This window comes from Chamaea fasciata, unplaced genomic scaffold, assembly GCF_029207755.1.
Source record: "Chamaea fasciata isolate MVZ Bird 193981 ecotype frontalis unplaced genomic scaffold, bChaFas1.0.hap1 SCAF_8, whole genome shotgun sequence".
Classification (NCBI taxonomy): domain Eukaryota; kingdom Metazoa; phylum Chordata; class Aves; order Passeriformes; family Sylviidae; genus Chamaea; species Chamaea fasciata.
In genome coordinates this window covers 37,343,633-37,365,883 of record NW_027094093.1, presented here as the reverse complement: position 1 = coordinate 37,365,883, position 22,251 = coordinate 37,343,633, and the positions used below count along the sequence as shown (strand labels likewise).

General features: G+C 42.0%; 2 protein-coding genes across 2 annotated transcripts in view; one reads left to right on the top strand and one right to left on the bottom strand.

Moving 5' to 3' along the window:
* The first annotated feature begins 1,990 nt into the window (after positions 1-1,990).
* MMADHC (metabolism of cobalamin associated D) lies at positions 1,991-14,216 on the top strand. Its single transcript, XM_066190437.1, has 8 exons — positions 1,991-2,046; positions 2,316-2,365; positions 5,539-5,683; positions 6,597-6,814; positions 7,924-8,029; positions 9,324-9,454; positions 10,904-10,990; positions 12,860-14,216. Exons 2-8 carry the CDS (start codon positions 2,357-2,359, stop codon positions 13,052-13,054), a joined length of 891 nt encoding a protein of 296 aa, XP_066046534.1. The 5' UTR covers positions 1,991-2,046; positions 2,316-2,356; the 3' UTR covers positions 13,055-14,216.
* Positions 14,217-14,345: 129 nt separating this feature from the next.
* The window catches only part of LYPD6 (LY6/PLAUR domain containing 6), a 30,930-nt gene continuing 23,024 nt past the window's right edge, over positions 14,346-22,251 (bottom strand). Inside the window, exons 3-5 of the mRNA XM_066190438.1 lie at positions 21,800-21,898; positions 19,873-20,003; positions 14,346-18,574 (exon numbers count right to left, since the gene is read on the bottom strand). Coding sequence (XP_066046535.1) covers positions 18,374-18,574; positions 19,873-20,003; positions 21,800-21,898 — 431 coding nt within the window. The 3' untranslated portion in view covers positions 14,346-18,373. The remainder of the gene's footprint in view (positions 18,575-19,872; positions 20,004-21,799; positions 21,899-22,251) is intronic.

Sequence of the window (22,251 nt, the reverse complement as noted above, 5' to 3'; positions counted from 1 at the left end):
CCTCCAGGCCCTGCAAAGTCTCTCCAGATCCTTCTCCTCTCCAGGCTGGACAATCCCAATCCTCTCAGCCTTTCCCTCTGATCATCTCCATCTCCTCTGGACTCTCCAGCAGCTCCACGTCCTTCCCATGCTGGAGATCCCCGAGGGAAAAGAGCAATCCAGTAAGAGCAGGAAAACCTGGTCACGAATTTCAGGTTCCACCTCCGGAACTGCTGCAGGTTTTGGGCACGGAGGAGTTTCCCTGAACTGAACCCACGAGGATTCCTCCAAAAAGCCTTTCAAAGGGGGAAATCAGGAATGTTGTCGTGAGCATTCCTTCCTCTGCCTCGAACCCAGAGCGGCAATCTCCCAGGGAAGAATTTAATCAAAGCCAGCTGCTAATTACTTTCCTGACACCAGGGGAGGAGGATGTCGGCATCCCAAAGATCCGCGAGATTTTTTCCCCCCCCCCCCTTTATTAATATTTGATAAATCCGTAATTGGATCGTTTGATTTCGCAGTCTCCTTTGACTAGGAACTTTATTGAAATGGATCTTTAGGAATTCAGGCCACAGACTGCAGGGGCTGAGAAGTCAGGGATTGATTGGAGTTATCTGGAAGTGGCAGCCCCGGAGAGCAGATAAATTGGGATTGCCTAAGGACGAGTCAATAGAGGCTGGATTTAATCCAGACTGCTTCCTATCAGAGGGCGTAAATTACATTCAGTAAAGAGTTAAACTTGAATTCCTCTGATTTTTCCTTTCTTTTTTTTTCCCCTGAAGTTCAGACATTCCACATGAATATTTCATCCCCGAGCAAAACGAGAATTAAAGCGTGCTAACATTGAATTAATAAAAGGGTTGAGCGGCATCCAATAGCGAGCGAACGTGCTCGTGAACAAGCCCCAAAAATCGAAATTGCAACATCAGAGCTCCTTAATACCTCACATCGCTTAGGAATGGATATCGCAATTTCCTCCCGATCCCGTTAAAATAAAGCCAAAGCTTTATTAAATGCAATAAAGACATTGCAAGGCCGAGTGTTATTACCGTGGACACAAATCGTGCTCCGATTTTGAACCATGGAAACCTCCGGAGCTGCTTTGCGTTAATAAATTTCTGCCAATAAAGCAGTGGCAAAGCAAAATAAACGTCCAGAAACCTCCGGTTTAGAAGGGAAAATAAATTCAGGGCCTTGAGCAGGGTCACCGAGGGATGGGAACGCCCAAACTTTTCTTTGAGAGATTAAAATTCCCTTTCTTTAAGCTACAACGCTGCTTGGTAAGAAGGAATGGCAAAAAAATGAGAAAAAAGAACTTTAATCCTTGGGGTTGTGAATATTCCCTGGGGAGCCTGGCCAGAGCTTTTCCATTAAAAAAAAAAAAAAAAAAAAAAAAAAAAAAAAACAGGGAAGGAAACCATCGAAGAAAGTTTTTTAATATTTTTATTATTATTTTGCATAAGTTATTTGAAGTTTTGCGGCAGAAGCGTCACTGATGCTCCAAATTAACAGCGAATCCACAGCCTCGCGCTTTTCCTTAGCGGAATCACCCCTATCCTTTCAGTTCCCTTGAACAAAACCCATTTTTTGCCCTTTTTTCCCCCTTTTCTCCCCATTTTCTCCTTTAGGGATCCCCGGCAATGCCGGGGAAGGGGCTGAGGGCGGCGGACGCTCCGTGACTACCCCCTGGCGGCCGCCGCGGGTACTGCCCCGCCGCCGCCCGCGCCTCACGCGGGGCAAGGGCGGCTCGGGAGCGCCGAGGGGACACGGCAGCCCCGGCAGGACGGATCCCAGCCCCGCCATGACCCATCCCGGCCCCGCCATGACCCATCCCGGCCCCGCCGATCCCACGGGAACCTCCCCGACCCCGCCGCCATCGCCGCTTCCCCCTCACGGCTTCCCCTCACCGCCCCTCCCGCAGCCGTGAGCAACCGAACGCCGAGCGGCGCATTCCGCGCCGTTCCGCGCCGCGCCCATCGAGGTGTCGGCGAATCGATTGGCTCGGCCTGGAGGCGCGCGGCGAGGGCGTGGTGAGGGCGGGTAGGCGCCGCCATTTTGCAGGAAGAGGTGAGGGCGGCCGGGAGTTCTTTTTTCTTTTTCCTCTTTTCCTGCTTTTTTTTCCCCCTCCGCTTTTCCCGTTTCCTTCTCCTTCCCCCATCAGCTGCCGCTGCTTGTCCCCGGCAGCGCCTCTCCTGAGCCACGGGGAAGCCGTGCGGGGCGGGTGGAGTGTGACGAGACTTCGGGGCTGCGGAGTCCGGCTCCTTTTCCTTTTTCTTTAATTTTCCTTTTTTCTTCTCCTTTTCCTGTTCTCTCCCCTCTGCTCTTCTCTTTCGCAGGGCTGTCGGGGCCCGTCAGCGAGGGGAGAGCGGCGTCTGCCATGGCCAGTGTGAGTGAGCGGCGCCGGATCTGGTGGCCAGGCCGGGCACGGCGGAGTTGAGGATTAAATAGAGTTACCAACAGGTTTGGGTGGGGAAAATTAAAAAGAAAAAAAGAAATCCTTTAATTCCGACGCTTTCCGTTAGCCCAGAGATTGAGAGACAGCCACAGGGGAAAAAAGGGAAAAAATTCTTCTTCATATCCCCCAGTCCAGCCTTCCTTCAGCTCGAATATCCCAGGAATAATATAATAAAGGATTAGATCCACTTTTTCCTGTGCTTTTCCTGTTGGAAAAGGGAAAAGCAATAAAACCCCTGAGGATTAAATCCAATTTTCCTGTGTTTTTCCTGTTGGAAGAAGGAAAAGCAATAAAACCCCTGAGGATTAAATCCAGTTTTTTTCTTGTTTTTCTTGTTATTCTGACCTCAGGAATTCCATGTTTCTGGAGCACTCGGTTGATTTATCCCAGCAATAAATTTAATCCCTGAGGATTAAATCCAATTTTTCTGTGTTTTTCCTGTTGGAAAAAGGAAAAGCAATAAAACCCCTGAGGATTAAATCCAATTTTCCTGTGTTTTTCCTGTTGGAAGAAGGAAAAGCAATAAAATCCCTGAGGATTAAATCCAATTTTCTTGTGTTTTTCCTGTTGGAAAAGGGAAAAGCAATAAAATCCCTGAGGATTAAATCCAATTTTCTTGTGTTTTTCCTGTTGGAAAAGGGAAAAGCAATAAAACCCCTGAGGATTAAATCCAATTTTCCTGTGCTTTTCCTGTTGGGAAAAGGAAAAGCAATAAAACCCCTGAGGATTAAATCCAGTTTTTTCCTTGTTTTTCCTGTTATTCTGACCTCAGGAATTCCATGTTTCTGGAGCACTCGGCTGATTTATCCCAGCAATAAAATCCCGGAGGATTAAATCCAGTTTTTCCTGTGTTTTTCCTGTTGGAAAAGGGAAAAGCAATAAAACCCCTGAGGATTAAATCCAATTTTCCTCTGCTTTTCCTATTTTCCTGACCTCAGCCACAAAACAATTCCGTGTTTCTGCAACACTTTAAGCACCTTTTACTGATTTTTTAAAAAAATTATTTATTGTATTTTTTATTATTTATTATAACCGCGGGGACATGATTAAATTCTCAGTTTCTCGTGCAGCGCCAGGTGTGGAAATCTTGACGTGAGCCAGCTGTAATTAGTGACTGCTAATGAGGGAAAATGCTCTTTTCTGCTAATTACGCCTCAGCTGTAATTGTTTATGACATCATCATCGTGCCAAAATTAATCGCAATAGCGATTTCACGGAGTGGAGGGGGAAAAAATCTGATTTTTGTTGTTCCAGGAACTTTTTAAAGCGGAGAAAATTGTAAATAATTGATTGAAGTCATGAATTAAACGTGGCTTGAAGCATTGGAGGTTTTTTTAAATAATTTGTACAATGTAAAATTGATATAAATTGTAAATTTATAGGTATTAATATAGAAACTGTTTTAATATAAAAATCTTATTATACTATAGAAATTATTTTAATATGTTATAGAAATTATTTTATATTTACACCGAGGTGCTGCGTGAGAAACCTGCTGCTGCCTTAAAATTTTTAATTCTAAATTTTCTATTAAATTTTTCGGTTAAATTTTTCCATTAAACATCCAAATACCACCATTTCTTCTGCTTTTTTTAAAATAACTTCTTAGACTTTAAATGTAATTTTTATATTAAATTTGTATATTAAACATGTAAATTACCACTGGTTTATTTTTATTTTCATTTTTAAATTAACCCTTAAAAGTGGTACTTAACAAATTAAAATCAAGATATAAAAAATTACCACTGGTTTATTTTTATTTTCATTTTTAAATTAACCCCTAAAAGTCGTCATTAAAAAATGAAAAGCAAGAATTAGAAAAATGAAAATTAAGAATTAAAAAAAATCAAAATTATCGCTGTTTTATTTTAATATTGATTTTTAAATTACCTCTAAAAGTGGAAATTAAAAAACTAAGATTTAAAAAATTAAAATCACCACTGGTTTATTTTTCTTTTCATTTTTAAACGACCACTAAAAAAAAAGTAGAAGTAATTTTAAGTTTTAATTTTATTATTTAAATAACCCTTAAAAGCAACAATTAAAAAAATTAAAACTAAAACTTAAAAAATGAGACCTTAAAAAATTAAAACTACCACAGTTTTTTTAATTTTTATTTTTAAATTACCCCAAAAGTAAAGTAAAAGTTATTTTTCTTTTCACTTTTAAACTACTCCTAAAAGTAATTTTAAGTTTAATTTTCACTTCTAAATGACCCCTAAGACCGACAATTAAAAAAATTAAAACTAAAACTTAAAGAACTTCAACCCACCACTATTTCTAAACCTTTTTTTCCTTGCTTGGCACTAACAAACTCCAAAAACCAACCATCAACCTCTGCTCTAAACTGACCCTCCCAGCCGACCACAATTAAAATTTCAACAGAGATAAATTACAATTCCAATTAAAAATCATAAAAATTTTTACGATGATGGAGGGAGGATTTTTCTGGTGAATATTAACAAATATTTTGATTTCTTTTCTCTCTCCTCAGCTGTGTTTTAATGAATATTTCGATTTTTTTCTCTTTTCAGTTGTGTTTGAACCGATGTTTTGATTTTTTCTCTCTTTTCAGCTGTGTTTGAACCGATATTTTGATTTTTTTCTCTCTTTTCAGCTGTGTTTGAGTGGATATTTTGATTTTTTTCTCTCTTTTCAGCTGTGTTTGAACGGATATTTTGATTTTTTTCTCTCTTTTCAGTTGTGTTTGAGCGGATATTTTGATTTTTTTCTCTCTTTTCAGTTGTGTTTGAGCGGATATTTTGATTTTTTCTCTCTTTTCAGCTGTGTTTGAGCAGATATTTTGATTTTTTTCTCTCTTTTCAGCTGTGTTTGAGCAGATATTTTGATTTTTTTCTCTCTTTTCAGTTGTGTTTGAGCGGATATTTTGATTTTTTTCTCTCTTTTCATATTTTGATTTTTTTCTCTCTTTTCAGCTGTATTTGAATGAATATTTTGATTTTTTTCTCCCCTTTCTGCTGTGTTTTAACGAATATTTTGATTTTTTTCTCTCTTTTCAGCTGTGTTTGAGCGGATATTTTGATTTTTTCTCTCTTTTCAGCTGTGTTTGAACGACTATTTTGATTTTCTCTCTCATTTTTCAGGTGCTGTGCAGCAGGAGCAGACTGGTGACGTACCTGCCGGGGTTTTATTCCTTGCTGAAAAGGGTCGGGAATGCCAAAGGGTTTTCCACGGCGGGATCCTCGGGCTCGGACGAGCCTCATGTGGCTGCTGCTCCTCCTGATTTGTGTGAGGGAAAAATCCCAAATTTCTGACCTTGAAAGGCTGATTTGGGAGTGGGGGGTTGGGGTTTGGGTGGTGCTGGTGTTTGTTGGCGGATTTTGGGGTGGGAGAGAGGGTTTTCTTTGGGATTTCCTTTGGGATTTCCTGCTTTTCTCCTGTGGGAGAAGGGTTTTCCTTGGGGTTTTCCTTGGGGTTTTCCTTGGGGTTTTCCTTGGGGTTTTCCTTGGGGCTTTCCTGGTGTAGGAAAAGGGTTCTCCTTTGGGTTTTCCTGCTTTCCTCCTGTGGGAGAAGGGTTTTCCCTTGGGTTTTCCTCCTGTGGGAGAAGGATTTTCCTTTGGGTTTCCCTTTGGGTTTTCCCTTGGGTTTTCCTGCTTTCATTGTGTGGGAGAGGGGATTTCCTTTGGGGTTTCTTTGGGATTTTCTTTTGGGTTTTCCTTTGGGTTTTTCCTTGGGTTTTCCCTTGGGTTTTCCTCTTTTCCTTGTGTGGGAGAAAGGTTTTCCTTTGGGGTTTCCTTGGGTTTTTCTTTTGGGTTTTTCTTTTGGGTTTTTCCCTTGGGTTTTTCCCTTGGGTTTTTCCCTTGGGTTTTCCCTTGGGTTTTCCCTTGGGTTTTCCCTTTGGGTTTTCCTTTGGGATTTCCTCTTTTCCTGGTGTGGGAGAGAAGTTTTCCCTTGGGGTTTTCCCTTGGGGTTTTCCCGCTTTTCTCCTGTGGGAGAGGGGTTTTCTCTTGGGTTTTCCTTGGTGTTTTCCTTTGGGATTTTCCTGCTTTCTTTGTGTAGGAGAGGGGTTTTCCCTTTGGGTTTTCCCTTGTGTTTTCCCTTGGGTTTTCCCACATTCCTCCTGTGGGACAGCCATTTCCCTATAGATTTTCCTGCTTTTTTTGGTTTTTTTTTAAAGACTTCCTGCCGGAAACCTTTGCAGGTCCCAGGACAGTGTGGCCAGACGAGGTGATGGGACCCTTTGGCCCCCAGGATCAGAGGTTCCAACTGCCTGGGAACATTGGCTTCGACTGCCACCTCCATGGCACGGCTGCCCAGAAGAAATCCCAAACCTCCAGGAGCCTCCCTGACATTTTAGCAGAGCCCTCAGCCAGTGAGAGGCACGAGTTTATCATGGCACAATACATCAATGAATTCCAGGTGGGAGCAAACCCCTCCTGCCTGGGGGGAAAAGCAGAACCGAGCTCTCTTTTCTGCCTGGAAAAGGAATTTTCTGCACATCTGAATTTTATTGGGTTGAGCAAACCTGCCACAGGGTGGGGTTTTTTTTAGGAGAAAAGATTTCAGGCTGGTTTGAAACAGCATTTTAGGAGTGGTTAATGGGAGAATTTCAGTCTCCAAACTTGCTGATTGCCACGTCTCACCACATTTTACTGAATAAATTAGAAATTTCCCTCAGGATTTTACTGAATGGATCAGGATTTACAAAGTTTGGGCAAATGTTTAGTTCTAAAAACCCATGAAATTCACCCAGGAATCCCCCAACCTCACCAGGAGAGGATTCAGCTTCTGAGTAAAATTGAATTGTACACAATAAAATTGAAATTTCCATCAGGATTTTACTGAATGGATCTGGATATACAAAGTTTGGGCAGATGTTTAGTTCTAAAATCCATGAAATTCACACAGGAATCCCCAAAAATTTACCAGGATCCTAAAAAGCCCTTTAAAAAAAAGGGCTTTTTTTTTTTTTCCCTAAAAATCCACCAACAAATTCTGCTTTAGTTCATTTAGTGCAACTTTTAGAATCAGGGAATACCTGAAATCCATCAGTTAATTTTCTATTAAATCATTCAGACAATTATTTCAGATCATTAGCAAAAATTCCTGTATTTCTGTTCTATATAATATATATTTTATAGATTATATCCTACATTTATATGACATAAAATACCATTTCTCTCTTTATATTTATTCTGCTTTAGCAATATATAGATCCAATGAAATACAAAACTTTGGGATTTCCATCAAATATAAATATTTCTGTGTGGACTTAAGTAGCACCAAGATCTATTTTACTTTTAATATCTCTTAATATCTCTTAATATGTTTTAATATCTTTAAATAGCTTTAAATAACTTCAAATAACTTCAAATTAACTTTAAATAATTTCAATTATATTCTTATTTTAATGTTTAATAGAAAACCCGTGAAGTCCCCTTGCAAATCATCTAAAACTGCTCAAGTGCATCTGATCACTGAGCCGCGTTCTGATGTAAAAATTTGGATTTTTGTGGGGTTTTCTTTAGGGTTCTGATGCTCCCCAGAAGCAGCAGATCAACAACGCTGAGACCTACTTTGAGAATGCCAAGGTGGAATGTGCAGTGCAAGCCTGCCCTGAGCTGCTGAGAAAAGGTTCATTTTTATTTTTATTTATAGCCAAGGAAAATCCCAACTTTTAAAAAGTAAAAGCGGGGCAGGAAGATGCTCTGAATGTGCTGCAGAAAAATGTGATTATTCAGAGTTAATAATCACAAAAATCCCTTGGTTTAAGAATGGAAACCAAAGCTTTGCTAAATATATTTCACGTTGATTTTCAAGTGTCATTTTCAGTTGTTGTTTTAGTGCCAGTTTAGGGGAATTCTGGGGTTAATTCCCCATCCAAAATCCAGTTGTCAAATCCTTTGGAATTGCTAAATAGCAAATGGGAATCAAAAAAACCCTTTAATTTGTGGTTTCAGTTTATTCAGGATGGAAATGACTGAAATTTAATGGGAAAAATCCAATTTTAAAAGGGAAATCTGCCTGAAATGTTGGTCAGATCCTTTAGAATTGCCAAATGAAACAACACATGGGAATCGCAAAACTTCAATTTGTGGTTTTAATTTTTTCAGGAAATGACAAATCAAATGGGAATAAAACCAATTTGAAAAGGGAAACGTTGGTCAGATCCTTTGGAATTCCTAAATAGAACAACAAATGGGAATCACAAAACTTCAGTTTGTGTTTTTAATTTATTCAGGGAAGAAAGAACTGAAATTTAATGGGAGTAAACCAAATTTAAAAAGGGAAACATTGGTCAGATCCTTTGGAATTGCTAAATAAAACAACAAATGGGAATCACAAAACTTCAGATCGTGTTTTAATTTTTTCAGGGAAGAAATAACTGGAATTAAATGGGAATAAACCTAATTTTATAAGGGAAATCTGCCTGAAATGTTGGTCACATCCTTTGGAATTCCTAAATAGAACAACCGATAGGAATCACAGAACTTCAATTTGTGTTTTAATTTATCCAGGAAACAAACGACAAATTAAATAGGAACAAACCCAATTTTAAAAGGGAAATCTGCCTGAAATGTTGATCAAATCCTTTGGAATTCTTGAATAAAACAACGAACGGGAATCACAAAACTTCCATTTATGTTTTAATTCATTTAGGAAGGAAAGAACTGAAATTAAATGGGAATAAATCCAATTCTAAAAGGGAAACGTTGATCAGATCCGTTGGAATTTTTAATGAAAGCAACAAACAGGAATCACAACACTTCAATTTGTGTTTTAATTTATTCAAGGAAGAAAAAAACTGAAACACAATGGGAATAAACCCAATTTAAAAAGGAAAATCAGCCTGAAATGCTGCTCTGTGTGAGAGGGAAAAGCTCCCGTGGAAAAGCGGGAATAACTTTGCTGTTCTCTCACTTTTCAGACTTCGAGTCCCTGTTCCCAGAGGTGAATTCCAAACGTCTGACTGTGCTCACTGTCACCCAGAAAACCCAGAACGACATGACAGTGTGGAGCCAGGAGGTGGAGGACGAGAGGGAGCTGCTCTTAGAAAATGTGAGTTCTCAGCGTCTCAGTCCTGAAGCTTTTGGCGCATTTCTAACTCTGTTGTGATATTTTAAAAACATTTTAGAATTAACTCTTTTGTCTTATAAAATTGAGATTTTTTTCCCCCCAGCTTTATAATTTTTTTGTTTGTTGAGAATTCTTGAATTTCTGCAGAGTTGGGGGTGAGCCAAAAGTCTGTTAAAATGTTACAGGAGACTAATAAAAGATCCAGATTAATAAAAGATTAATGAGAGAATAATAAAGGATTGTTGTCCTGATCCAGCAACTATTTTATATCACTTATTCCAGTTTTAATCCAATGGATTTTGTTGCTGGTTTTATTTTCCTCTCATTTAATTAATTAAGATTTAATTTAATTTAATTTAATGAATTAAGATTTCACTGCAGAGTCTTGTCTGAGCACTTTTTAACTGGTCAAAAACGTGAAAATCCCTGATTTTTCTGATGGTTTTTTCCCACTTTATTGGATGCTTTTAATTCATTTTTTGGATTTAATTTCTGTTATTTCATCTGACCTTTATCCTGTTTTTTGACCCCTAGAGGGCTCTGAAATTCCCTTTATTTCCCATTTAACTTTCCCATTTCCCCACCGTGTGTCGCTGTTCACTGCTCAGCACCTCAAACAAACAAAAAAAAGAAAGAACATTTTTACCTGTTATTTGTTAAACATCCCCGAACCCCACCATTTAATCTGGAGATAAATCACATTTTATGCCTGAAATTAATCTGGGAACATCCTAAAATGCAAATGTGGCCTCTCTAAAGCCACCACAAAAGAAAGGAATCGACAGAAAATGAAATTTTACAGCCAAATCGAAATATTTGCATTAATTCAGTTAATTAACCTCATTCTGAGGGGTTGTTCCGACACCAAAAGACATCCTGGAGCAGAAATTTTCTGCCTGAAATTGGGAGATTTGGGATTTTATTTACAGTTTGGACATAATTCATCATTAAAGCCTTCAAAATACAGAATTTACTGGGGTAAAATTCCCTCATTTTGAATCAATAGAGAATTTACTATAAGGGGTAAAATCCCCAAATTTTGAACTAATGCAGAATTTACCCTAAAGTAAAATTTGGGTTAAATGGGGATAAAATTAGGGTAAAAATTCCCTCATTTTGAACTAACACAGAATTTCCTGGAAAGGATAAATTTCCCTCATTTTGAGCTAATACAGAATTTGGTGTAAAAGGTAAATTTCCCTTATTTTGGACCTTTAAGGGACTGAACTTGAATAAACGCAATGTTTATAAATTTGGAACCTTGAGCTGCTGTAGGGCACCAATTGCAGAGAAAATCCAATTTTTAGAACTGTTAAGTAAATAAAAGATTTTATTTACAACAGATCGAGTTAGAAACAATTCTTTTAGTGTAAAAACCTCATTTGATGCCTTTCTTTTCCCAATTTATTGGGTTTTTTTTTTTCCTTTCAGTTCATCAATGGTGCCAAGGAAATCTGCTATGCAATTTCTTCTGAGGGTTATTGGGCTGATTTCATTGATCCCTCCTCAGGACTGGCAGTAAGTTTGTGCAATTTGGACAATTTCTTCTTTTTTTTTTTTTTTTTTTTTTTTCCAGGATAAAATCCTTTCATAAATTAAGATTATAACCGGCAGCTCAACTCTGTGTCAGCTCTCAGAGCAAGGACAGCATTGGCAGGAAATTAAACTGGATTTTAGGGAATTGGAGAAGTTTTATTCCCCAAATCCTCTGGGGATTTTATTCCATCCTCGGGTAACTTGGGAGCCCTGACACCTGGGCAGGTGAAGATTTAAAAAAATGAAACCTCTTTGCACCTGTTAATGATCCCTTTGTCCCCCCAGAAAATGAACTTTTTGTTCCTCTGGAGGTGAATTTTAGTCTGAGCTCTGCTAAAACCCCTCTCACAGTTGAAGGGGATGGGGGCAAAGCTGGGCTTGGTGGGGTTTTATTTTAAAACACTGCAAAAACCAGAAGATTTATTGTGTCAGCAGATAAACAGGGGATGGTTGGGAGGTAAATACCTGTTTGCAACTAAAATACCAGTTTTTGCAACTGAAATACCAGTTTAATTTAAATATCTGATTGCCATTTAATCACATTTTTCTAACCAGTTTTCTGTAGGGATTTCCTGCAAAGTTAAATTGTTCATTTTTTGCTGTTTCTTAGGAAGTTTCTGTCCTTAGTTAGTCCCAGTTTAGTTTGTGGGGGTTTTTTTTCTGGCTGGGTTCTGCCCTGAATTCTGCAGAACCTTTTCCAAAGGTGAAAAGTTCCGAAGTTCAGTGGGAATAAAATGAATTTAAAAGGAGAAATCTGCCTGAAATGGTTTCACCCTTCCCAAAGGTGAAAAGTTCTGAAGTTAAGTGGGAATAAAACCAGTTTAAAAAGGGAAAATCTGCCTGAAATGATTTCACCTTTCCCAAAGGTGTGAAAAATTCTGAAATTCAATGGGAATAAAACTGATTTAAAAGGGGAAATCTGCCTGAAATGCTTTCACCCTTTCCAAAGGTGTGAAAAGTTCTGAAATTCAATGGCAATAAAACCAATTTGAGAAGGGAAATGTGCCTGGATCACCTTCCCAAAGATGAAAAAATCTGAAATTCAATGGGAATAAAAGAAATTGAAAAAGGGAAATGTGCCTGGATCACCTTCCCAAAGGTGCAAAGTTCTGAAATTCAATGGCAATAAAACCAGTTTGAGATGGGAAATGTGCCTGGATCACCTTCCCAAAGGTGCAAAATTCTGAAATTCAGTGGGAATAAAAGAAATTGAAAAAGGGAAATCTGCCTGGGTCACCTTCCCAAAGGTGAAAAGTTCTGAAATCCAACGGGAATAAAAGAAATTGAAAAAGGGAAATGTGCCTGGATCACCTTCCCAAAGGTGAAAAGTTCTGAAATTCAATGGGAATAAAAGAAATTGAAAAAAGGAAATCTGCCTGGATCACCTTCCCAAAGGTGAAAAGTTCTGAAATTCAGTGGGAATAAAAGAAATTGAAAAAGGGAAATCTGCCTGGATCACCTTCCCAAAGGTGCAAAGTTCTGAAATTCAGTGGGAATAAAAGAAATTGAAAAAGGGAAATCTGCCTGGATCACCTTCCCAAAGGTGCAAAGTTCTGAAATTCAATGGGAATAAAACCAGTTTGAGATGGGAAATGTGCCTGGATCACCTTCCCAAAGGTGAAAAGTTCTGAAATTCAGTGGGAATAAAAGAAATTGAAAAAGGGAAATGTGCCTGAATCACCTTCCCAAAGGTGAGCGGGCGGGATCGGGATCCAAATCCCCTCCGGAACCAAACCAAAACCTTTCAAACTACAACTCCAACCTCCTCCAGCAGCCTCACTCAGGCTTTGCTTTCAGGATTTCAAATCCCCACGTGGCAAATCCTCATTTTACGTTGGTTTTCTCGCTCAGTTTTTCGGGCCTTACACCAACAACCCGCTGCTGGAGACGGACGAGCGCTACCGGCACTTGGGATTCTCCGTGGACGACCTGGGCTGCTGCAAAGTCATCAGGCACAACCTCTGGGGCACCCACGTGGTCGTGGGCAGCATTTTCACCACTGCCGAGCCTGACAGCCCCATCATGAGGAAACTCAGTGGGAATTGAGTCCTCAGCTTCCTCCTGACCTCTGTGTCCTTTGACTTTTTTTTTTTTTTTGGATGGTTCTTCTCCTCCTCCTCCTTCCTCGGCGGCGTCAGGAATTCCTCGCTTCCAAAGCGTTCTTAGAGAATAAAAAAGAAGTAGCTGGGATTTTATTTGTAGCTGTTTTTCGGGGGGGGGGGGAAATGTGTGTGTTTTCAGCACAGGTGGGTTTGGAGTGTGGATTTGAAAGGAATTCTCATTTCCTTTTTTTTTTTTTTTTAATTTGCCATATTTTATCTCAACAACTTCATATTTCAAAATCCTTTGAAAATGCCGCTGAAATTTCCAACCAATCTGGATTTCAGCCCACTCCTGAAATTAGGAATTGGGAAACACAAAAACGGAATGAGTTATAGAATTGTTCTCCCAGAATGCAGAACTTAATCAAATCTGGGCTGATCACAAGTGTTGAGAACCACAGGAATTCACATTTCCTTCTTAAATTTGCCATATTTTATCTCAACAACTTCATATTTCAAAATCCTCTGAAAATGCCACTGAAATTTCCAGCCACTCCTGAAATTAGGCAAAAAACAAAACAAAAAAAAGGAAATGAGTCATAAGATTGTTCTCCCAGAATGCAGAACTTAATCAAATCTGGGCTAATCACTGCAAAATGAGAATGAGCTCAACTTCCAGTGGTCTCCAACTCATCCAGAGACTCCATCAAAAGTCCTTAATTACCCTGGGAATTACTCATCTCTTACTGTTTTTTGTCTTCATGGTGCTTGGGGTTTATTTTCTCAGCGTTAGCTAAATCTATTTAATTAGTTTATATATCCAGATGGAATTTCAAGTTGCTTTTGTAACTTTCTTAGGTCATTAAATACCAAGAAAAAAAAAAAAGAGAGAGATAATAGAGCAATGCTTGGATCTCATCATTGTTTTCCTGGACTTGGATGCAACCTACACTTGCCTCTGGAATTTGGAAATGCAGAAGAGCAATTAGGATCTAATTATTGCGATTTAGACGTTTCAGCAGGAAGCTTCCAGCCTCTTCAGGTGTCACAAAACCCATCGGACCGAGGGGGGGAACAGCGGGGAAGACAATTCCAGGGCACCTGAAAGAGCTGGGATTTCAGTGCCCTGCAGTTTGCGTGAAGCAATAAAGCAGATTTGAATCTCGGCCCGGGCGGTTCTGGAGCCGCTTTTTTTATTTTTTTTTTTAATGGAACAATGAGAATTATTTCAGGGTTTATCCCACGGGAATGTGCAGCAGCTCAGTCTGGATGAGGAGCCGGGAATTTTCGCTTGTTTATTGGTTTTATCCACCCCCCCCCATGGATCCCAAACCTGGCCCAGGCTCTAAGCCAGGCTCAGCAAAGCCGGGCTGCCTTTAGGAGCAGCTCCTTGCCCAAGTGCCTCTGCCCGTCCTTGTCCCCCCTGCGCACCCAGCACGGAGCTGGGAGCCAGGAAAACTCCCCGGAGGAGCACTGAGGGCTCTGCATTCCCAATTCCCTCCCCGAAGCAGCAATTCCAGGATTTTCCTGCTGCTCTGCAGTGCTGGGGGCTCTGGATTGATCCCTTTGGCATGGGGTTTGTGCTGAGATTCCAGAGCCCCATCCCTGACCTCTGTTATCCCCAAAAACTCGGGATTTTATCCATCCCTGACCTCCGTTATCCCCAAAAACTCGGGATTTTATCCATCCCTGACCTCCGTTATCCCCAAAAACTCGGGATTTTATCCATCCCTGACCTCCGTTATCCCCAAAAACTCGGGATTTTATCCATCCCTGACCTCTGTTATCCATAAAAACTCTGTTACTTTCAAGGATTTTATTCATTCTTGACCTCTGTTTTCCACAAAAAGTCTGTTACTTCCAGGATTTTATCCATCCCTGACCTCTGTTATCCCTAAAGACTCTGTTCCTTCAAGGATTTTATTCATCCCTGACCTCTGTTATCCCTAAAAAGGATTTTATCCATCCCTGACCTCTGTCATCCACAAAAACTCTGTTATTTCCAAGGATTTTATTCATCCCTGACCTCTGTTATCCATAAAAAGGGTTTTACTCATCCCTGACTTCTGTTATCCATAAAAATTTTGTTACTTTCAATGATTTTATTCCATTTTGGGGTTTCTTTTTCTCCTTCTCATCAAGAGGATTAAAGATTTTGAGAACTGCAGGGTTGTTGTGTTTGATTCTCCCAAATCTGAGGAATTCCTGTTTATTTGGGGAATTTTTGGATCCTGACAAATCTGAGGAATTCCTATTTATTCTGGGGATCTCTGGATTCTATTTTCCCTCTCTGCTCGGGGAAAATTCCATTTTTTTCCCATCATTTTGCCACATTGATCCTCCTTTGGGGAGGTTTTTCCTGGTTTTCCCTCTTTAATTCCGTGGCTGGAATTGAATCAGACACCTCCCGGCGAATATTGAACCCATTTATTTATACAGAATATATTTTGTACAGAATTTACACCTGTTTTAAAAAAACAACTCAACATTTCCAAGCAATTATCCCCCCCTCCCCCAAAACCCAAAAATAAATATGGTGCAGCTCAGCATTTTCTGGGGTTAATTTCTCTTTTTTTAAAAGGGAAAAACAAATTAATTTCTTCTTAATTTCCTTTTTTTTTAAATTAACTCCTCCAGGGAGATTCCAGAGGAGGGACAGGCTTTGGATATTTGGGGGGGAATTTCCAGATCCAGGTGGGATTTGCATAGAAAAAGAGATTTAAACCCAAAACCAGAGATGGGTGAGGAAATCCTGAAAAGACAGCAAAATTCTGGGGGGGGGGTGAGACCCCAAAAATGTTGATTTTCTATTAAAAATAATTAATACCAGACCGTGGGGAAGCTCGATTTTTATAAAGATATATATATATGTATTTTTATATATAATTTTTTAAAATGAAACCTCCTGTAAAACACAGCGAGCCTTTTCTTCCCTGGAGAAATCAGCTGGAATTATGTGAAAAGAAAATTCAAGAAAATTCCAAGGAAATCCAGTCCCAAGGCCACAAAATTCATTCCAGCCCCTTCCATGAGCAGATTCCTGATTTTTCAGGACTTTTTTTTTTCCAGGATTTTTTTTTTTTTTTTTTGTAATTCCCCTCCCCAAAAAAGCATTTTGAGCCTAAAAATACCTGAATTTAATAAAGCTCAAGTTACCCTGGAGCGGGAAGAGAGGAAAAAAATCGCTCCTGAAAGAATAATTATTATTTTTTTTATAAAAATCATTATAAAACAGTTTTAAAGCAAGTCCATGACAGCCTGCTTTTATTACTGACTTTGCAAGACAAAGTTGATTTTTTAAAGAGATGTAAAACATTTTTATTTTAATATAAATTTATATTTATATGTATTTTTAATAATTTACACATTACAGGCTCGCTGACTTTTAAACCATCCCGGGTTTGTTGTTGTGTTGTTTTTTTTTTTTTTTCCTGTCAAGATCAGCGTTTTTAGGAATACTTTCCCAGCACTTTTCCAAACCCTCCTGGATTTCCAAAAAAATAAATATTGCATCCGTCGATTTCCAGGGAAAACGAGCAACCACGGGTCACCCGAACACAGCTGGAGCCGCGAGCAGTGGAATAAAAACGGAATAAAAATCCCAGGATTTCTTTTCTCTCGTTCAGATCGTGGGATTTGGGGGGGAAAAAAAAAATGGGGAAAAAAAATGGGGAAAAAAGTGGAAATATTCTTCCCCTAGACCAGCGGGAATCCGGTGAGCAGCAGCTCCTCATCCTCCTCCCGCTGGAAAAGGAGGAATTTTAGGGCTTCCTGCGGTTCGCTTCGGGAATTCCAGAGGTTTTCCAGGGATTTCCTCCTTCCCCTTCCCCTTGCTCTCCGTCCCGGAGGTGCGGGAATGCTGCAGCCGCCCCGAGTTTGTGTTAATTACCGCGTGTTAATGAGGCAGCGCCGTTAATGAGGTGCCGGCGGGGCTGTTCCCGGGGGGAATTCCGTGACGTCGCCAGCTCTTCACCGGGATAAGCCGGGCTTTACCCAGGTTAGGCCGGGCTTTACCCAGGTTAGGCCGGGCTTTACCCAGGTTAGGTCGGGCTTTTCCCGAGTTAGGCTGGGCTTTTCCAGCCCCAGGGCTCTTTCCCAGCGGGATTCCGGGAATTCTGTCCGGGAGTTCCTCCGGCGCACGGAGCCAGCGGGGATCCCGCTCCGGCCCAGACTCGGGATTATCCCAAATCCACCCGGGGACGCGGGGGCGGCTCAGCTGGGACAGCGCGGCACTGGCGTGTCACTGTCCTGTCACCGTCCCTGTCGTGTCACCGACCCTCTCCTGTCACCGTTCTTGTCCCTCTTGCTGTCCCTGGCACCATCCCTGTCACTGTCGTGGTCACTGCCACTGTCCCTTCCCTGTCGTGTCCCTGTCCCTGTCCCTGTCCCTGTCCTGTTCCCGTCCTGTCACCATCCCCGTCCCTGTCTTGTTCTGGCCTTGTCGCTGGTCCTGGCACCATCCCTGTCACTGTCGTTGTCACTGTCCCCGTCCCGTCGCTCTCCCTGGAACTATCCCTGTCACTGTCGTTGTCTCTGTCCTGTCGCTGTCCCTATCACTGTCCCTGTCCTGTCGCCGTCGTTTCCACTGTCACCGGCCCTGTCCCTGTCGCTGTCCCCGTCCCGTGGCTGTCGCTGTCACTGTCCCCGTCCCGTGGCTGTCTCTGTCACTGTCCCCGGCCGGTGGCTGTCGCTGTCACTGTCCCCGTCCCGTGGCTGTCTCTGTCACTGTCGCTGTCCCCGTCCCGTGGCTGTCGCTGTCGCTGTCGCTGTCCCCGTCCCGTCGCTGTCGCTGTCGCTGTCCCCGTCCCGTGGCTGTCTCTGTCACTGTCGCTGTCCCCGTCCCGTGGCTGTCGCTGTCGTTGTCGCTGTCCCCGTCCCGTGGCTGTCGCTGTCCCCGTCCCGTGGCTGTCGCTGTCGCTGTCCCCGTCCCGTGGCTGTCGCTGTGGCTGTGGCTGTCGCTGTCGCTGTGGCTGTCACTGTCCCCGTCCCGTGGCTGTCGCTGTCGTTGTCGCTGTCCCCGTCCCGTGGCTGTCGCTGTCGCTGTCCCCGTCCCGTGGCTGTCGCTGTCGTTGTCGCTGTCCCCGTCCCGTGGCTGTCGCTGTGGCTGTGGCTGTCGCTGTGGCTGTCACTGTCCCCGTCCCGTGGCTGTCTCTGTCACTGTCGCTGTCCCCGTCCCGTGGCTGTCGCTGTCGCTGTCCCCGTCCCGTGGCTGTCGCTATCTCTGTCGCTGTCCCCGTCCCGTGGCTGTCGCTGTCGCTGTCCCCGTCCCGTGGCTGTCGCTGTCGCTGTCCCCGTCCCGCGGCTGTGGCTGTGGCTGTGGCTGTCACTGTCCCCGTCCGGTGGCGGTGGCGGCCAGCCATCGCGGCGCCAGCAGCGCCAGGCCGAGGCCGAGCGGTGTCCCCAGGCGGGGCGCGGCCAGCGGCGGTGTCGCGCTGAGCGGTGACAAGGTGGCGAACACGGCGTCAGAGGCGTTCCGCGGCAGCGGCAGGTTGCAGATGCTGCCCTCGCAGCACGACGTGCACACCTGCGGGCGGCGCGGAGGAATTCCAGGGAAAAACGGGGAATACAGAATTCCAGGGAGAAAGGCGCAGGGAGAACAGGGAATGAGGAATTCCAGGGAATGAGCAATTCCAGGGGAAACGGGGTGTAAGCAGTTCCGGGGAATGAGGAATTCCGTGGAGAAAGGCACAGGGAATGAGGAATTCCAGAGGGAAAAAGGCACAGGGAAGACCAGGGAGTGAGGAATTCCAGGGAAAAAGGCACAGGGAAGACCAGGGAGTGAGGAATTCCAGGGAAAAAGGCACAGGGAAGACCAGGGAGTGAGGAATTCCAGGGAAAACCAGGAAATGAGGAATTCCAGGGAAAACGGGGAATGCGGAATTCCAGGGGAAAAGGCACAGGGAGAACAGGGAATGAGGCATTCCAGAGGGAAAAGGGGGACAGAGAAACCAGGGAATGAGGAATTCCAGGGGAAAAGGCACAGGGAGAACAGGGAATGAGGCATTCCAGAGGGAAAAGGGGGACAGGGAAACCAGGGAATGAGGAATTCCAGGGCAAACAGGGAATGAGGAATTCCAGGGAAAACAGGGAATGCAGAATTCCAGGGGAAAAGGCACAGGGAGAACAGGGAATGAGGAATTCCAGGAAAAAAAGCACAGGGAGAACAGGGAATGCCGTTATATGTACATATCTAATTAATTATATCTACATTAATCTAATATATTAAATATCTAAGGTACGTATAATCCATAATGTAGAAGTATAATGTATATAATAATAAATACATATAACTTACATAGCATCTAATAATTACGTGCACATAATGCACATATAATTGATACATTATGTATATTGTACATAGATATAGTATGTACAATATTACACATACGATATCGATAGAATATTAACAATTATAGCAGAATGTTACATAAAATCAACAAAAATATAGAGAATCTGTGCTAGAGATAATAATAATAATAATAAAAAATATATAGAATATGTACTAGAATATGTATTATATATGGAATATAATATACGTATTTTGTATTACATTAATATTGTATTATATATCGTATGTCACAATATAATACAATGTAATATAATGAAATGTAATGTAAAATAATGTAATGTAATATAATGTAATGTAATATAATATAACTATTATATTATATTATGTTTTTAATTTTATTTTATTTTATTATTTAATTTTATTACATATGGTTTCATTTCATTTCATTTTTCCCTCTCTTTACACCGATCCCATTTCCAAGCCACGCTCCAACGATATAATTTTTTCCCGTTTTCCCCCCCAGTTTCTCCCACCTTGTACTCCTCGTGTCTGATGTAGGTGCAGCCCGTGCTCAGACACTCCTCGAGGCCCACGCAGCGCTTGGTGACGGAGACGCTCTCCCCGCTGGCCTTCATCATGTGCTGGCTGAAGCAGTACCTGGTCCCTAAAAAACGTGGGAAAATCTTTATTTGCCCAATTCCCATTCCCTGAGAATCCACCAGCAGGAGAAATAGGAAAAAAGTCCTGGGTCTTTTTAAAAAATACCGATTTTTGACGTATTTTTTGTGTATCGTGCTGGCTGAAGCAGTACCCGGTCCCTAAAAACATGGGAAAATCTTTATTTGCTCAATTCCCATTCCCTGAGAGCCCAGCAGCAGGAGAAATAGGAAAAAAAGTCCTGGATTTTTTTTTTTTTAATACAGATTTTTAATGTATTTTTTGTGTATCACATGCTGGCTGAAGCAGAACCTTTTCCCTAAAAAACATGGAAATTTTTTTATCTGCTCAATTCTTGTTCCCTGAGAGTTCACCAGCAGGAGAAATAGGGGAAGAAATGTTGGATTTTTATTAAATGATGGGATTTAAAAAAAAAAATTCTATTTTTTAAAAATGTATTTCTGTATAATGTCACTGAACATGCGCTTACAGCTGGGAGAAAGGAGAGAAAAGGAGGGAATAAAAGGAGGGGGGGAAAGGAGGGAAAAAGGAAGGAAAAAGGGGGGAAAGGAGGAGAAAAGGAGAGGGGAGAAAAGGAGAGGGGAAAAAAGGAGGGGAAAAAAAGAAGGGAAAAAACATGACAAAGGAAGAGAAAAGGATTGGAAAAAAGAGGGGGAAAGGAGGGGAAAGGGAAAAACAGGGAAAAGGAGGGGAAATGGAGGGCAAAAGGAGAAAAAAAAAGGCGGGGGGAAGGAAGGTGAAAAGGAGGGGAAAAGGAGGGGAAAACAGAAGAAAAAGGAAGGGGAAAGGATTGGGAAAAAAGGAGGGGAAAAAAAGGGGAAATTTCCACATTTTCCAGCTTGTCCTGCCCTAAATCTCAGCTTTATCCCAAAGGGCTCAGCTTTATCCCCCTGTGCAGCAGCTCCCGGGATTTTGCTGGAAGTGCCATTCCCAGCCAACCTGGGCTCCCCCTCTCCTGCTCTGGCAGATCCCACAGGGAATAAAAAAAACTTCCACCACCCCACAACCCCTTAAAGGCTGTTTTATTCTTTATTCCTTTATTATTTTTTGTGGAATCATAACACGCACACCGGGGTCAGCTGCTTCCAAAAGAAATGTTTTTCTTCCAAAAGAAATCTATTTCAGCCTTCCCAAAAGAACGATTTTTTTTTTTTTTTCCCCCCAAAGGCAAAATCATCCCCAAACAACCGAACTAGATGGGATCCACCGGGGCTGTGGATAACCTGGATGTTGTGTGAGGGTCTTGGAAGAGAGCTGGTGAAGGAAGGGGAGATTTGGGGAGCTCAGCAGCGCCTGGATCTGATATTTGAGTCTTTGTGTTAGAGGGTCTTTTTCTGAGCTGTTCCAAATTTCAGGCTCCAAGGGGATTTATGGGATCAAACCATCGAAAATATGGAAATTCCAGCCGTGGCTGCCCCGGATTTGTGGATTTGTGCCATCCGGGGGAGGGAAGTGAACACGGTCAGAACTGGTTCTGTATTCACCAGGAAGAGGAAAAAAAAAGAAAAAAATCCCTTAAAATTCCTTCCCTGTGAGGGTGAGGAGGGCTGGGATGGAATTCCCAGAGAAAATGGGGCTGTCCCTGGATCCCAGGATTTTAAAAAAATCGCCCCCAGCCTGATTTAACCCCCAGCTGAGCCAGAGGAAAACAGGGAATAACTCAAAATCCTCAACCTCATCCACTGCCAGGAGACAGGAAAAACTTTTCCAGACTCCCAAGTTCCACAATTCCTGGGAAGAACAGGTGGGGTTGGGATGGAATTCCCGGATGGGGCTGGTTACCTCGGGGGCAGTAAACATCCGGAGCCCAGCGGTTGCACTCGTAATTATCTGAGGCCTTTTCACAGGTGAAACACTTAAATCCGTGAGGGTACGGCGTGGCTGAAAGCAATGGAAAATTCCAGTTAAAATGAATGGAAAACAGGGGGTTAAAAGCAATGGAAAACATGGAATTAGAAGGAATGGATAATGGAGTTCAAAGGAATGGATAACGGAGTTAAAATGAATGGAAAATACGGAGTCAAAATATATGGAAAATACGGAGTTAAAATGAATGGATAACGGAGTCAAAATGAATGGAAAATACGGAGTCAAAATAAATGGAAAATACGGAGTTAAAATGAATGGACAATGGAGTTCAAACCACCCAAATAATCTGCTTCTGTGCTGCTTTTCGGGAGAAAACAGCAACGTCTCTTTTTTTTGTTTTTTTCTCTTTAGATCCGAATTTCTCC